The sequence below is a fragment of the Crocuta crocuta genome, unplaced genomic scaffold (genome assembly GCF_008692635.1).
Source record: "Crocuta crocuta isolate KB4526 unplaced genomic scaffold, BGI_CrCroc_1.0 scaffold36, whole genome shotgun sequence".
NCBI classification, from domain to species: domain Eukaryota; kingdom Metazoa; phylum Chordata; class Mammalia; order Carnivora; family Hyaenidae; genus Crocuta; species Crocuta crocuta.
Window position 1 is genome coordinate 5,019,815 of NW_027532203.1, and position 15,103 is coordinate 5,034,917.

General features: G+C 35.3%; 1 protein-coding gene across 4 annotated transcripts in view; it reads right to left on the reverse strand.

Annotated features, from left to right (window-relative positions):
* The window catches only part of RELCH (RAB11 binding and LisH domain, coiled-coil and HEAT repeat containing), a 111,256-nt gene that overhangs the window by 15,540 nt on the left and 80,613 nt on the right, over positions 1-15,103 (reverse strand). For 2 of the 4 annotated variants that reach the window (XM_077777619.1, XM_077777617.1), the window contains exons 21-26: positions 14,761-14,867; positions 13,723-13,822; positions 8,652-8,734; positions 7,812-7,875; positions 6,074-6,212; positions 2,397-2,513 (exon numbers count right to left, since the gene is read on the reverse strand). In XM_077777619.1, the coding sequence (XP_077633745.1) occupies positions 2,397-2,513; positions 6,074-6,212; positions 7,812-7,875; positions 8,652-8,734; positions 13,723-13,822; positions 14,761-14,867 (610 nt within the window). Of the gene's footprint in view, positions 1-2,396; positions 2,514-6,073; positions 6,213-7,811; positions 7,876-8,078; positions 8,162-8,651; positions 8,735-13,722; positions 13,823-14,760; positions 14,868-15,103 lie in introns of those variants that run through there. The other 2 variants (XM_077777618.1, XM_077777620.1) reach the window with 2 other exon arrangements.

The following is a 15,103-nucleotide window of genomic DNA, read 5'->3' on the forward strand; positions in this document are numbered from 1 at the left end:
AAATAAAATCAGACTCTGTAACCTTCCTGTTAGTTTTGACTCTACACCTGAGTTACACAGTGTGCTTAACCTTCTTCCACATAGGCTTTAAAGTAATATTTAAAAAAAGAAAATAAAATAATTTTTGAATCACCTTTTCATCCCCAAGCCATTTCTTCTCCAGGTTACATGTTTCTAAATTCCTTTGAATTTTTTTTTAAACATAATTTTTTCACTTATTACTATACATAATGTTAAATGCTACAGTTTTTCCATGTCCTTATGAAAATATGTTGAGAGCAATACTCCTGTGTTCTATCAGGTCAGAACGCAATGGAACAGCAGACCAGATTTGGATCACAGGACAATGTGATTTTATTGTGGCCACAATACTCTGTTGACACAAGTTATGACTCATGTAGAACACACACATTTAGTACTTGAACAAGGCCTATTGTTAAGATGTTCTTCCCCTTACTATATTGGTGTAAAGATTTCATTATATTTACTCTATAGTGTGTACATTCCTAAACACACAATAATAATGTTTCTATACAGATTCCATGCTCTTTAGAAACTACTGCCTTGCCCACTTGGAATATTTGGTTTTATTCAGCCACAATTTTTGATCTTTGTTTGACTTTCCGGTTTCCCCTGAGGCGTACTCCTTTAGGAACTCTCTGCCATATAAGATTATACCTCACTTTTTGCTTAAGTTTTTAAACATCTATTTTCACAAAGTCTAGGGAAGGTATAACATAGCAATATTTTCTTTCTTTGACATGCCATTATTACTTTCTTGAAAGGGTCTTGTCACTTCTCCATTAGTAAAGAGTTGTTCCTTACTAAATCAGAATATCACTTCCTCTTTTTATTTCCTCTATTTTCTCTAAGTAGAAAATGCCAACAAGATAAATCAAGAATAATGGTAAGTTCTCCTTTTAGTAGAAATAAACTTGTAGAAGACATATGGGTAGTTGAAGTAAAAAATTACCAAAATATGTTGTCTCTGCCACTTTATAATTTGCATTATAAAAAACATGGTTTATGTCATCCACATGAATAGATAATATAATTATATTAACTAATTCCTAAAAATAAAATGCTCTCAACTGTGCATTGAACTTCAAGTTTTAACATTTCTAAAAGGACAAATAGCTCCTTAACAGATAGCTCTATGTTTCTACTTTCCCTATTTGATTTATTCAAAACAAAATCTCCCGTTGGAACATTCCAGGCAAGAATCCAGTGCCAATGAACTGATATATACCAAAACAGGAATCAGTGGTATTTTGGAACATATTTACGTTATTTAAAATTACTTGTTCACTTTACTTACTACTTCAAACTGGCATATAACAATATGGAACCATAAATATCAATGTAACTCTTTCTCTGCCCTCTATTTTCTCCTAGGAACCTCTCTCTACTGCCATTTTTCTTGTTTTAATCAGAATTCTCTGATTATGTTGTCGAGCATGTGCTTTTATAGTCTGTTTAGAGTATTCAGCCTTTCAATCCTTTTTCAATCTCTTATTTCCTCTTTTTGACCTCGCCTGCCTTTTCATGGGTGAGCACAGAAGCTGGGGCTCACTCTGCTCATCTTTATCTTTGCTTCCTTCTTGGTTTTATTTTACTAGTCATAGGATAGTAAAGAGAGCCTGTTCTGGGACAGTTAAAGTTCTTTGTTCTAAGTCATAGTTTTGCTTTTAACTATAAAAACAATAGAAGTTACTAATGTCTTTAAGCTTTAGTTTAATCATTTATAAAATGTAGTAGCTGACATGGGTTAGATGATCTTGGAGTTTTCCTTCAGGTTTTTTTTTTTCTTTTTCTTTCTTTCTTTTTTTTTTTTTTAAAGAGAGTGTGAGCGGGGAGAGGGGGAGAGGGAGAGAGAGAATCTTAAGCAGGCTCTACGCTCAATGAAGAGCCTGAAGTGAGGCTCAAACCCACAACCGTGGGGTCATAACCTGAGCTGAAATCAAGAGTCAGACTCTCAACTGACTGAGCCCCCCCGGGACCCTGAGTTTGCCTTCAGTTCTACCATCACTGGAGATAATCACCCATGTTGGCACAGTACCCAAATGCCAGGACACATACAAGGCTTCCTTTTGATGAACAGAAGCCTCAGCTATGATCCTTTCTTGCTCAGCTACACAGCCAGTTAATGTAGACAAAAATTTAGTCAATGTTTTCAAAGTTACAAAACATAAAAGCACAGAGGACCTAAGACGATCTTTTAAAATTCTGAGAGCTAGAATAATGAGTGGGGCAAGTCAAATCAAAATTTTAATTTTCTATAATCATTACACAAGTAAGCTGAAGAGATAAAATACTACTTTCCAAACGTTGACAATGGAGGTTCCACTGTAAGACTGGTCCTATAAATATAGATACAGGTTATAAAGCAAGGATACAACAACAGGAAAGTGCACTGTAAGCTTCAAAAAGATGGGTGGCAATATCCAGTCTTTTCGAGTCCACGATTTGTAAGTTGTTCACCAAGGCTAACTTATGCAAGTGTGGTATAACAACTGAAAAAAGAAAAAGAAGTTTAGATTTTTGTCTAACACCTTGCACACACCACACTCATACATTAAACAATTTTTTTTCATTTTAAAATTTATAAAATTTCACTTTAATTTCTAGATGATTTCAAAAAATTACCCACATCCTTTACTTGCTTTTTCTTAAGAGAGGAAAGCATGTTTTTCAGAATAAAAACATTTGGGAGGAAGAGACGACAGCACTGGCACTATAACCTAATTATGAGGCTGTGTGCAGGTCATCTGGCCTCACTGAAATTACATTTCCTAATTTGAAAGATGAAAACCAAATAAGCAAATGTAAATAATCTACTTCTTGTGTTATTATCATCTTTACAAACAAGTTTCTTTATAAAAATCAGGTATTACCATTGCTATTAAACAAAGGATAAATATAGTACACTTCTTCAACACCAAATTATTTCACTCCTTCAAAAAAGAATTCTTAACTTTAGTTTCTCAAACTCTTAGCAGGACAAATGTCAAATAGCACTGGTGGTTTGCCTCAAGCCACTCAAAGGGCTCACAATATCACCTGTCTCAATGAATAATGTAAAATTTCAAAAATACAGACAACCTACGACTAAAATAAAAGTGATGGCCCAAGAAACAGCATCCCATTCAATAGCAATGAGCACCTCGAGTGCCTGACATGGTGTCTTCTAAATACCAGTTCCCACGAAAACCAGGGTTCCTTAAACAAATGGTTCCGGGGTCAGTGACTAGCAAACTGTTGCTCACAAGACTCCTCTCTCCACTCTGCTCGGTTGGCGATCGCAAAACACCTTAAGCACAGGCTTCTGACCAACTGTAGTGACTTCTTTCATGTTTGCACTTAGTTTGTCTATGTGAAAGCCACCATCTCTTCCTAGAAAAATCTCCTGCTTCCTCAATAAACCAACAATATAATCACAACTTTTATACTTACGTTAGTAAATGGCAAAAACTCCCCACAAAAAGTTAGAATACCAATGGCCATTTTTAGGGAATTTTGACTTATTAAAATTAATAACAACATACTTAAGAGGAACTCTAGAAGAAAATTAGGAGACAAAAAACTCCATTCATTGATTTCCCTGAATTCACTGAAACTCCAAGTCACTAACCTGCATGCTGAGGCCTCAACAAAATGGTGGCTCTAAGTCTCTCTAGAGAATTTTTGAGATTCACTTCTACCCAAATCTTTAGACGGTTTCTTGAACTTCTTTGTCTATGGACACATGGCCTATTTCTTCCTTCTGCTCCTTTTCTGACCGCTTAAATAAGCAATCCTTTCCTTCATGTTTTTCTCAGAACCTCAATAACCATACTGCATAACAACCCCTGAAAACTGTTTAACTAGAAAAAAAAGTTATAGAAGTTACTTTAAACTCTAGAGCCAAGAAAAGGCTATAATTAAAGATTCTCTTAAATCTCAAAAGATAAGACACAAATTATTATAAGAATTCAATGTTTCATTATATACATATTATCCCAGCTATTACATTTGTAGCAATTGATTTACTTAATTGATAATCTCTCAGATGGATATAAGTGGTTAAAAGATTTAATAACCAAGATACGCATAATTCTATACCTGACCTTCAATGGGCAAGGAAAACAGGAAATGCACAACGTAAGGTAGGCCATTTCAGAAGCCTCTGTCCTAAGGACAGACTGGACACAGTGTAAACTCCAGACAAAACAGAGAGAAATCAATAGGAGACTTTATAGAAATAGATTTCAATAAACTTTAAAAAAATAGTTGGGGTAGATTCAACAGCCAAAGAAAAGGGGATCTTATCCTCTATTTTTGTAAATGGACTCAGAAGTGAAATAAAGAACTTCTAAAAAAAACTAACCTGAAATGTAAAACTGCCATGTTAGAAAATCATCAGCACATGACTGAACATTTTCAGAGAACCTTAGAAAGTAAAAAAGCTCAAAACAAACAACAACAAAAAGACCACATTGTGCTCCAGATTAAACCAATGGCCCTTGAAATAAAATCAAGACCAAAAGGTCCTGTGATAATTAAGAGCTGGGAAAGATAAAAGGCCACTGGATGAGCCACTGTCCTCTATTCTCTAAAAAAACCCAGAATGACAAATATCCAAAATGCCACTCCAAGGAAGATACTACAACGCAACAATTCTCTGTCCTTCCTCTAAACTCCTCTAACAGTGACTGTCTACAAAAAACAGATGGACAACAGTACAGCAACCTTGTCAATATGGGTTCTACTTTACCACTAGCCTTATTAATATAGAACATTAAATTCCTCAGGGTAAAGTTTTAAAGTAAACTTTATTATACCTATTTTATTATTGGTTTATTATATCCATTCAAACAGTGGAAATGTCTATCCTCAAACTTTTCTCAAGCCAACCTTTGTTATTTTGGGACTAATATGAAAAGAAAATGTCTTTCTTCTCTGTGATGCATAAATCTTTTCTTTGAATGCACCCAAAAAGGTTAGATCCTGTTCTAGAGTTATTAACTCGACCACACGGCACACACCAAAGACTCAATGCCTCGTTAGCCAATTCCTTGATCCGAGAGCCAAGACTTAGTCTCTCCACTTCAGAGCAATGACATCCTTGACAAAGTTGGTCAAAGTACCTACAGAGTTTTTACTAGGTCCATCTGTAAAATGATGTTACAGTATGTGGAGCTATCCCTATTGCTAACTAAAATACCAACACTTTTCCTGTTAACTAATTGTGAAATATTGCTATTTCCTCCTCATGTTATCAACATTATCACTCATTAAAACATAACCTCCTGACCGTGTTTCTGTAGCTTAATAAGTGTCATGCCCTCGACAGACCTTTTGGACACTGCCGTCCAAATCCTAACAATATTTTTTGTATATTAAAAATATCAGGCTGGATATGCGACAATCCGACCACGGGAGAATCTGGTTTTGTACTAGGAACCAAGATGACCTAAGAAGCCAAACTGTGGTCTTCTCTGGAGCATGTCAAATTGCTACAAATTAAAGGACTAAAGTACAGCAGTGATAACTGACATGCTTTTGGAGTAATAATTACTGGATGATTTGATGCCACTAAAGGAAATTACTGTCATCAAGGCTGAGGCCCACGGTAAAAGAGGTATTATAGAAACTAGAGAAAATCCTTTAGCAGATAATCATGCAGATCATTTAGTAGATCAAAAAGCTACGCAATAAAACAAAATCATTGATCATAGCTGAATGGCATGCAAGAAAAGCATATTTTGGATGAGAACACATAAAAATTTCCTTAAAAATAAGAATAATAAGCTCAAAATAAAACTCAGCATAGTATTTTGAAATTCAGTAATTTAAAAATGTTTTAAAAAAGACTTGAAAGTGTTCATGAGTTACTTTTCACCAGTGTATAGCATAAAACCCACCCAGTAATATTACCGATCACTTCACAATAATCAACTTGGTTCACTTTTACCTTTCAGTATACAGAAGATAAAGTGTATGAGGGTTTTAATATAGGACAGATCCTGGGAGGAGCTTCTGGTTTTGATCTTACATTACAATTCAGAAAAAAAAGGTAAAAAATGCAACTTACACTCATCTCGGAATCTTGGTTCTGCATTAGGCCCAACTCTACCAAATGTTTTTATGATCTCTGTATGCAAAGAATACTGGTCTTGGTACTGAGGATCTTCCAGAAAAGAAGCCAACTGCATTTTCACTCTTTCCAGCAACTTAAAATTAGATATTTTACAGTTATTTCAAAGAATTTTAAAAACTGAGTAAAGTTGTTAAAGAGAAAGATACACATTTAACATGGCGTTTACCACGGGTTCAAATGATTTATAGCAACATGACAGTAGAAACCTGGAATTAAACAACACACTTTTATTTATGCTGGTTAATTCTTCTTTCTTTATTTTTAGGAAATGTAAGTATTCCCTTAAAAACTATAGAAACAAAAGATCCCACAATATTTAGAGAAAAACAGTATAGTGATTTTATATCTAAATTTCAATTCTTAAAACCAATCATAGTAAGTTACCCAATTATTCACCTTCTGAAAGCAATGAGTCATTAATGACTTATATCTTACTCACATTTCCCTAAGAGACACTTTTATTTTAGGATTTAAGAATATGTTGAAATTCTGCCAAGACTGCAAGCTTTGCAGAATACTTTTTAATGTTGCTTCACAAGTGAAATACATAAGGAAAAAATGGAAAACTTTCTCCCCACTATAGTAACAAGGTTGTTTAATTTTTATTATTAGAAAATCTAAAGGAATTTCATAAAATAGTGTTTCTTTTTTGGGGTAAAATGTGTATTTCCATTTAAGTGGGTACATAATATTTCCACAGATGATTTATTTTCTAATCTACAGGGTTTTTCATTTGCATAAAAACATGTCCAATTTGATAATAAAGAATGAAATTCTGATACTAATTTTGAGAACTGTCTTGGAGTTAATGTTGCAGATAGAACCTAACACACTTGAAGCTAAATCACAAGTTAGGGAGAAAGACCTTGATACTCTCCTGAAGTGGGCATGACAAGGGGGTTGTCACAGCAATGTGTGCTGCAACGAGAGGACACCAGCCCACTTGACCTGCACATCAATGACAGTTACAAGAATGGAGGTGCCTTCTAGCCTCCATTTGTGAAACTGAGATAGGTCTGTGGTCCTAAAGTTAGCTGGCAAATTGTCTTCAAATCTGTGCAAACTGGCAACCAGGAATTTATGTAAGACTATCCAGGAGTCGGGGCGCCTGGGTGACTCAGTCGGTTAGGCGTCCGACTTTGGCTCAGGTTATGATCTCGTGGTTTGTCGGTTCGAGCCCCGCATCGGGTTCTGTGCTGGCAGCTCAGAGCCTGGAGCCTGTTTCAGATTCTGTGTCTCCCTCCCTCTCTGCCCCTCTCCTGCTCATGTTCTGTCTCTCTCTGTCTCAAAAATAAATAAAACTATGAAAAAAAAATTAAAAAAAAAAAAGACTATCTAGGAGTCTACTGGATAATAGATGGCTTTGGAACTAGATCTGGTTTGAAGGATTTTTCAAGCCTGCAATACTCAGCTAGGCTTAAAATAGAACATCTAAGAGTTGGCTTGTACTTAATTCTCTAGTTGAGAAGAAAGACTAGACATTTCCTTAGGATATGAAAATATACTTTGGGCAAGGCTATCATGTTTTCAAATCCTGAGATATTCCTCTGGCCCACAACCAAGAGATATAAGAAAAGGTGTAATAATCCCTGCCCGCTGCCACTGGGTGCACGGATGGTAATGTATCATCCCCTCAACAGTGCATAGATAATAAATTTCAATCATTTCCTACCTCTCTTTGAATAACCGTTTCCATAATAGTGCCAAAGGCCGGAATTGTGGCAATCCTGACAGAGCTGTTAGAATTAAAAAAGAAAGAAACTGAAACTTTCTTGGAGATGAAAAGCTGATTATTAAAATGTGTATCAAAGTAAGTATAAGGTAAATATACTGTATTAGTCTCTAGCAATGACAAATTAAATTAAAAAAAAAAGCAGACCAAGAAGAATGCTCAAAAAGACAGACAGGATAACTTAAGGTCGCAGTCTGTGGAACTCACAATTCAGGATCACTGGACAAGGTAACAAGGGCCGGAGCAACCCGCTTGTCAACTAACGCTTCACTCATGCCTCGAAGAGTCAGCTGTAAACCAGTCAACATGCAATAAAAAATGGTTTGGTAAACTGGAATGAGAACTGGGTTAGCTGTGACTGAGGATGGGCAGGCAGACTCATTGGTCTTTCTTGGGTTAGTCACCCACACGAGACATTAAAACGTTAAGCCTCTGGTTCATGCCACTATACTTACTGGTAACAACATGTTAGTGAGATTAGCAGAGCATCCTTTCTCGGCTTGGAAGAAATAGTCCATCAGCATATTTTAAGTTTTGTAAAGGTTTACTGAGAACACGATTAGTTCTTTTCAATACATGGCCTCCAAATGTGAAGGCTGACTTAAAAAAAAAAGGATACGTAAACAGTATAATGAAGTTTAAAATCAAGTGAACATAATCCAATATTATTATTTTGAAGAGAAAAACCCATTCTTCGATGAATTTAAAAGCTGATGGTTATTTCTTGATAGGCACATTTTGAAAGGGATGCTGAACGTAAAAGGCAGGGATGACACTTACATTTCAGGGTCACTGGAGAGAGTAATGAGAGCGGGAACAACCCTCTGAGCTACCAGAGTTTCATTCACCCCCTTCACCAACAGCTGATTGGTCGGCGCAGGGGGGATTCACAGGTGATGCATGGAAAGAGCAAACACAGCGCCGCGGGAAGAGGAAAGGAACAACCAAGAGAAAGAGAGAAAACACAAGAGCAAAACCAAAATTAGAGGCTAAGCAAATATTGCTACTAGAGCGCTTTAATAAAGGGAGAGAATGCTTAGGAGGAAAACAAAGCTTAAGTAGGCTAGCAGTCCACAAAAACAAGTTTGTCACCAATTCAATGGCGGTTTGTACTTTTGGTCAAAGTCGTCATACAATTTCCATGTTCAATTAAAAAGCAAGTTAAAAGAAAGCCTTTCTTTCTTTCTTTCTGGATAAAAAGAAGATATATACTGGGTTCTAGAGTTAAAATTCTTGAAGAAAATCTGGTGTCCTTTTATTATGACCAACCAGGTACAAACTGGACTGTTTTTAAACCAAACTCAAATGGCCAGCAGCCGCCACTACACTGCTTCTGATTGTTCTATGGCAAGTCAACTTAAAAATCACGGGAAAACTCCCAACCTTTTACATCACATAGCCTTCTGTTCTGAGACACAAAGACACCTAATGCAGCCTAGCAGAAAGTCTTCCATGTGGGAAGACTTCCATCTGGGTTCAGACTCTAGCTCTCCACTTATTAGCCACGTGGCCTTAGATGCATACTCTCTTAAAGCTCAGTTTTCTCATCTGAAAATGGTGATACTGTTATCTGACTTAAAGGATCATTGTTATACTAACTATACAAATATGCCTAAATATTGTGTCTGACAAAGATTAGCCATTCAAGAAATGTGAGTTTAATTATTATGAGTACTACAAGGATGTGAGATTTATGATATATTTGAAAAAATAAATTATTGATTGGAAAACTGTTTTGGGTGGTCTAAGTAGTTAGCATTTACAATTTATTGTTTAACATTTCTCTAAAAGCTCAAATAAGAAAATAAATATGATCAGCACAATTAAACCTATTTCTATAATCTCATGGTAAAATAATTCATTTAGCAACCAACCCTAAATCTAGAAGAGGAGGACAGTATTGAGCATTACACACTTTGTTTTTAAAAGGGCAACATCTGGGGCGCCTGGGTGGCTTAGTCGGTTAAGCGTCCGACTTNGGCAACATCCTGGGGCGCCCAGTGGCTCAGTCAGTTAAGCATCAACTCTTGATTTTGGCTTGGTTGGGGAAATCAAGACCCGCAAAGGGCTCTGTGAGTTGACAGCATGGAACCTGCTAGGGACTCTTTCTCTCCTCTCACTCTGCCCCTTCTTCTGCTCATGTGTGTTCTCTCTCTCAAATAAACATTAAACAAAATCATATATAATAAAAAAAAGGCAGCATCCTAATGCTACATTCTCAATTTCAGAATGTAAAAACAAATTACTCCTATATTTAACCAACTGAGCCACCCAGGCGCCCCAAAAACAAATTCCTTCTGAATGCTTATCAATCTGGTCAACTTGCAATGGAACTAGGCCTCACAGAAGATGGAAGATGCCATGGAATTTTTGGTAACAAAAACCCAACACTGTGTGCACGTTAACACATTCTTCCCACACGCCCTCTCAGAGACAGCAGGGCTCACCTTACGTGAAGATTCTTAATTTTACAATAATCGGTTACCATTTAACAACTAATTCCCTTTAAAATCTACTTCAATATTCCAAAATAAATTTTATAAAAATACATGGATAATTAGGCTGGAATCAAATGACAAAAGAACTTCTGCTACTACCTTAAACATTCCAGATGTCAGGCAGAAATAAATAGGGGAGGGGTGCCTGGGTGGCTCAGTCGGTTGGGCATCTGACTTCGGCTCAGGTCATGATCTCACAGCTCGTGGGTTCGAGCCCCGCGTCGTGCTCTGTGCTGACAGCTAGCTCAGAGCCTGGAGCCTGCTTCAGATTCTGTGTCTCCCTTTCTCTCTGACCCTCCCTTGCTTATGCAGTCTCTCTTTGTCTCTCAGAAATAAATAAAACGTTAAAAAAAAAAAAAAAGAATGGTCTACATTAAAAAAAATAAATAGGGGAAAGAAGTTCAAATACTGTTAAATAAAACTTTCTTCTCTGTACCTTTTTACAAATAAGATAGCTTAGACCTGAATCAGTAAAGTGTATCTTAAAATGTCTGCTACCTTGTACCAGCCAAAAAGCATTAAAAAAAAAAAAAAAAAGAGAGAGATTCTTGGGGGCAAGTTGATTTTTCATTGCTCTGCAGTTTTAAGTGTGATTTCTTTATTAAGCTAGAAAATCAAAAAGCAAAATTTAAGAGTTATCAATTGTTATACACTTCATGTACAATATATCACTTGCTCTTTAAAAACCTGATGAGCTAAGTACAATTGTTATCAAAGTTTTAACAGCTGAAGAAGAAACTGAGCCTTGGAGAACAAGTTAAATAACCTGTCCAGGGTTTGAGAGGCAATAAGAAGCCGAGTTAGAAAAAGGACTCACATTTGTCTCATGAGCCCACGCCTTCTCTGAGTTGGCCTACTGTTACAGGCTTAGCTTCTGTATGACTGAGAGCAGAAATCATTTTATGAAGTGCTTCTCGGCATCTTTAGGAAATCCATTATGTCACATGATAAAGTTTCCTTACAAATCAATTTCAACAACAACCTATCACTTCAAAAAGTGATACACTGCCTCTTATTTAACAAGGGAAGTAATATGACTAACTGGGTTTGTCCTTTGTGTCCCACTGTCTGCAAACTTAGAGCTATATTTAGTGTTCAGTTCTACTAAGTATCTCATGTTATGTTCCTGGTAGATCCATTTCTGGCTTTCTTCCCAATAGTTTCTGGTCTCACATTAAAATTTCCCTTTTATTATAAATATCCTTTCTTTTTTAATTTTTATTTTTGAGAGAGAGTGGAAGTAGGGGAGGAGAGAAGAGAGAGGACAGTTGATCCAAAGCAGGCTCTGCATGGACAGCAACGAGCCTGATGCAGGGTTTGAACTCATGAACCATGAGCTCAGGCCCTGAGCTGAAGTCAGATGCTCAACTGAATGAGCCACCCAGGTGCCCCTAAATGTTTTGNAACATACTTATTTTTTAATACAGTTTTCCTCAACATAAGAGTCACTGACAAAAAAAAGTAACTTTAATTTTTTCTACTGATGAGTTATACTGGCATGATCACTGAAAAAAATTTTTTTTGATCACAAATGAGTTGAAAAAATATTGAAATAATTCTCTCATTGGACTCAAGTTCATAATCAACCTGAAAGAACACTGAAAACTGCCGAAGCATAGGTATAGTTTCCAAACCAGCGCTGACTGCAAACATAGAAACCAAAACCAGACAAAAGCCACATATAAGAAATAAGGCAGAAAGAGCCCAAAAACAAATAAAAAGAGAGGATGTTTCATTTTATTTAAATTATTTTCATTTATATGGTATGCTTTACCAGTGATACGTAATTTGAGAAACAAATGGTTTAAGAGAAAGAAGTAGCTTTTAGGGTCTTAGAATAAAATCCTATGAAGATAGTATATTAAAGACATAGTTCTTTGTATAAAAGGATGGATTTTTCTTTCACGGATGACTCTTCAGCATACTGAATAATCAAAAATTATTTATACCCACAGGAACTTATACTACAGATCAATCTGAATTTTAAATTTGGTATTCACCTTGACAAAGTGGAACTACTTGACTGTAGTTTTTTTAAATCAAATTATGTACAATAACTGAAGGAGTAACATGGACAGAGGATGTTATGTTTTCTTTACATTTCACACATCCATTTTGTATATTTAAAAGTTTTAGAAGATCCATATTTTAAACATACCAGTGTTCTATTCTTCAAATAGCAATTTATCTTAAATTGTGGAAAAATTCTGAAATTCAGGAAGAACTGAATTATCCAAAGAATTGAATTATCCAATTCTTTTTACAAAAATGAATGCTTTAAGATATTTTAAGAATCACAGGCATATTAGGGATAATTTTAGCCTAGATAAATATATGTTCTCTAAAAAAAATAATGTAACGATACCTAACATTTATTAGGTTCTTACGTGCCAGACGCTGTTTTAAGGGCTTTACTAGTATTAATTCATTTCATATTAGCAAAAATCCTTTGAGATGGATAATTATTATCATCTTCATTTTGTAGATGAGGAAACTAAGGCACAGGGAAGTTTGAACTTGCCATGATGTGGCAGAGACAGATACTGAACCCAGGCAGTCAGGCAATATGGCAAGACTCCAGAGCAGTAAGAACACTCTTTATCAATTTTTGTCTTCAAATACAAGTTCTAGAAAAATTAACCAGTCAATCAATAAATGAATGAATGAATGAATAAATGAACGAATAAAGTAAGCTATGGTATAATTTCCTTTATGATAAGTATTTCGATTTTCAAAAGATAGGCATTTCAATTTTCATATAACTTGGGTAGGTGGCAACTTAAGAAAATCCAGCTAAATTACATGAACAGTCTCTTCTCTCTTACTAAGTCTACGGGCAGTTAATGTATAGGGATGTTATTCCAGACATGATTTGTGAGGAAATAATCAAGTAGAAGTAATCAACAAAGTAAGTATTCCCATATTTCCAATAATTGATTTTTTAAAGTTATGCATGAATCCAACTGTATTTTACATCTTTAAATATGTCTTATATTGTTTTAGTTTATTTCAGTGGCCGTTTTATCTCAATAAATAGAAAAGTATAGTCAGGAAAGATTTATATGAGATGGAAATTAAAATAAGATTTAAAAGAAAATTTAAGAAGTAGAACTGAGAATAACATCCAAGGGACTAATAATATCCAATTAACCAATATTTAAATATTCTTAAGTATATCAAAGCTAAATTTCTGCCCCATCACACAGTGCACAACTAGATATTGTTCAATGCCATAAAATATACATCAACATAACACAGCATGCAAAGCCTTTAAAAAAAAAACACCATTCCCTTCTCCATCTTCCAAAGAAAATCATTAAAATCAGAAATGAGAGAAGCATTTGTTTACATACCTCAAACATTCTAGCAGCGGTACATCTCACAAGTGCTGAAGTATGGACAACACCATACCATAAAACAGTTAATAATAACTCATGGTAGGCTGGATTTGCACTGAAAGGGGAAAAAAAAAAGTGAGGGCCACAGTGTCTTACTGATGTATTGACAAATACTACATTTGTAAGTAACAGTAATGATAAAAATACTGGCAAAACATATGAAATTACTCTGAATGGTTTAACAGGTTACGTCCAAGATTCTTTAAAAAAGGAAGTCACCTTACAAAGCCACAAACTTTTAGCATATTCAGGAATTATACTTTTAGGTTCTGTAAACATTTGCAATTCTGATAGAAATCTCAACCGTTTAATAGCATTCAAGTTAAAATTATAAGAAATTTGCCTAGGAGGAAAAAAAGAAAGAGCGCTGGACTAAGAATCAGATGGGTAAGTTACAATCTCTGTGGGTCTTAATTTCTGCATGTATACAAATTGGAGAAGCAATACTTGTCCTATTTATGTCATATGTTTATTGTAGGATCTAATCAGATGAACTCAAATCACCGAAATGGAAGAAGTTGGTTGTGAAGCCTACCCAAATGCAAGACTGTGTTGTTAATAAGTGCCGAAGCCTGTTTGCAATAAAGGCACAGATAAAACGACATTAACAGCTAGATGATGTGATTATGAGCAGGTTCAGGCAACGGAAAGGGAAAAGGGGCTTAATGAACTTTCACTTGGGGCTCCTTTTTCAGTTTGGTGAAACTAAATTTTCTTCAAATCTGAACTTTATTTCTTCAACTGCTTCAAAGAAAACATATGTCTGTACTATTTCTCCCACTCTTTTATTACAATTTGTTGATTATAAAATATTGAGAATGTACAAATAAGCAAAACCAAAAACCAAACCAAAAACTAAAAAAACTTCTTAGGCCTCAAAACCAAAAGATTTGGTATGGGTGCCAATATTTTTTGACTCAAACTATGTACTCTATGAATACAATTTTAAAACTTTATATGAATTAAAAACCAAATATAAGCTATTAATTTTACCCCAGTTCCACGAAAGAAGCCTTCAAACTATCAAGAGGAGCATGCGATAATGAAAGCAGGGTCATTACGTCTTCTAAGAATCCCACTAATAGTTTTCGGTCTTCTTCCTATAGAGGATAAAGACTGATAATGAATTTCCAAGCAATCAGGTAGAAAAGCAATACTAATTTCCTGCCTACAATTAGAAAGTCTTGCCAAATATGGGGACATATCCAGTCTCAGAAGCATTTTAATTAAAGAGATTTATTAAACATATCTATCTATGATCACGATGGTAAAAGGACAAAGACTATCTTGATTCATAGATTCTTAGACCTGTGCTATTCATTGTGGTAGCCACTCA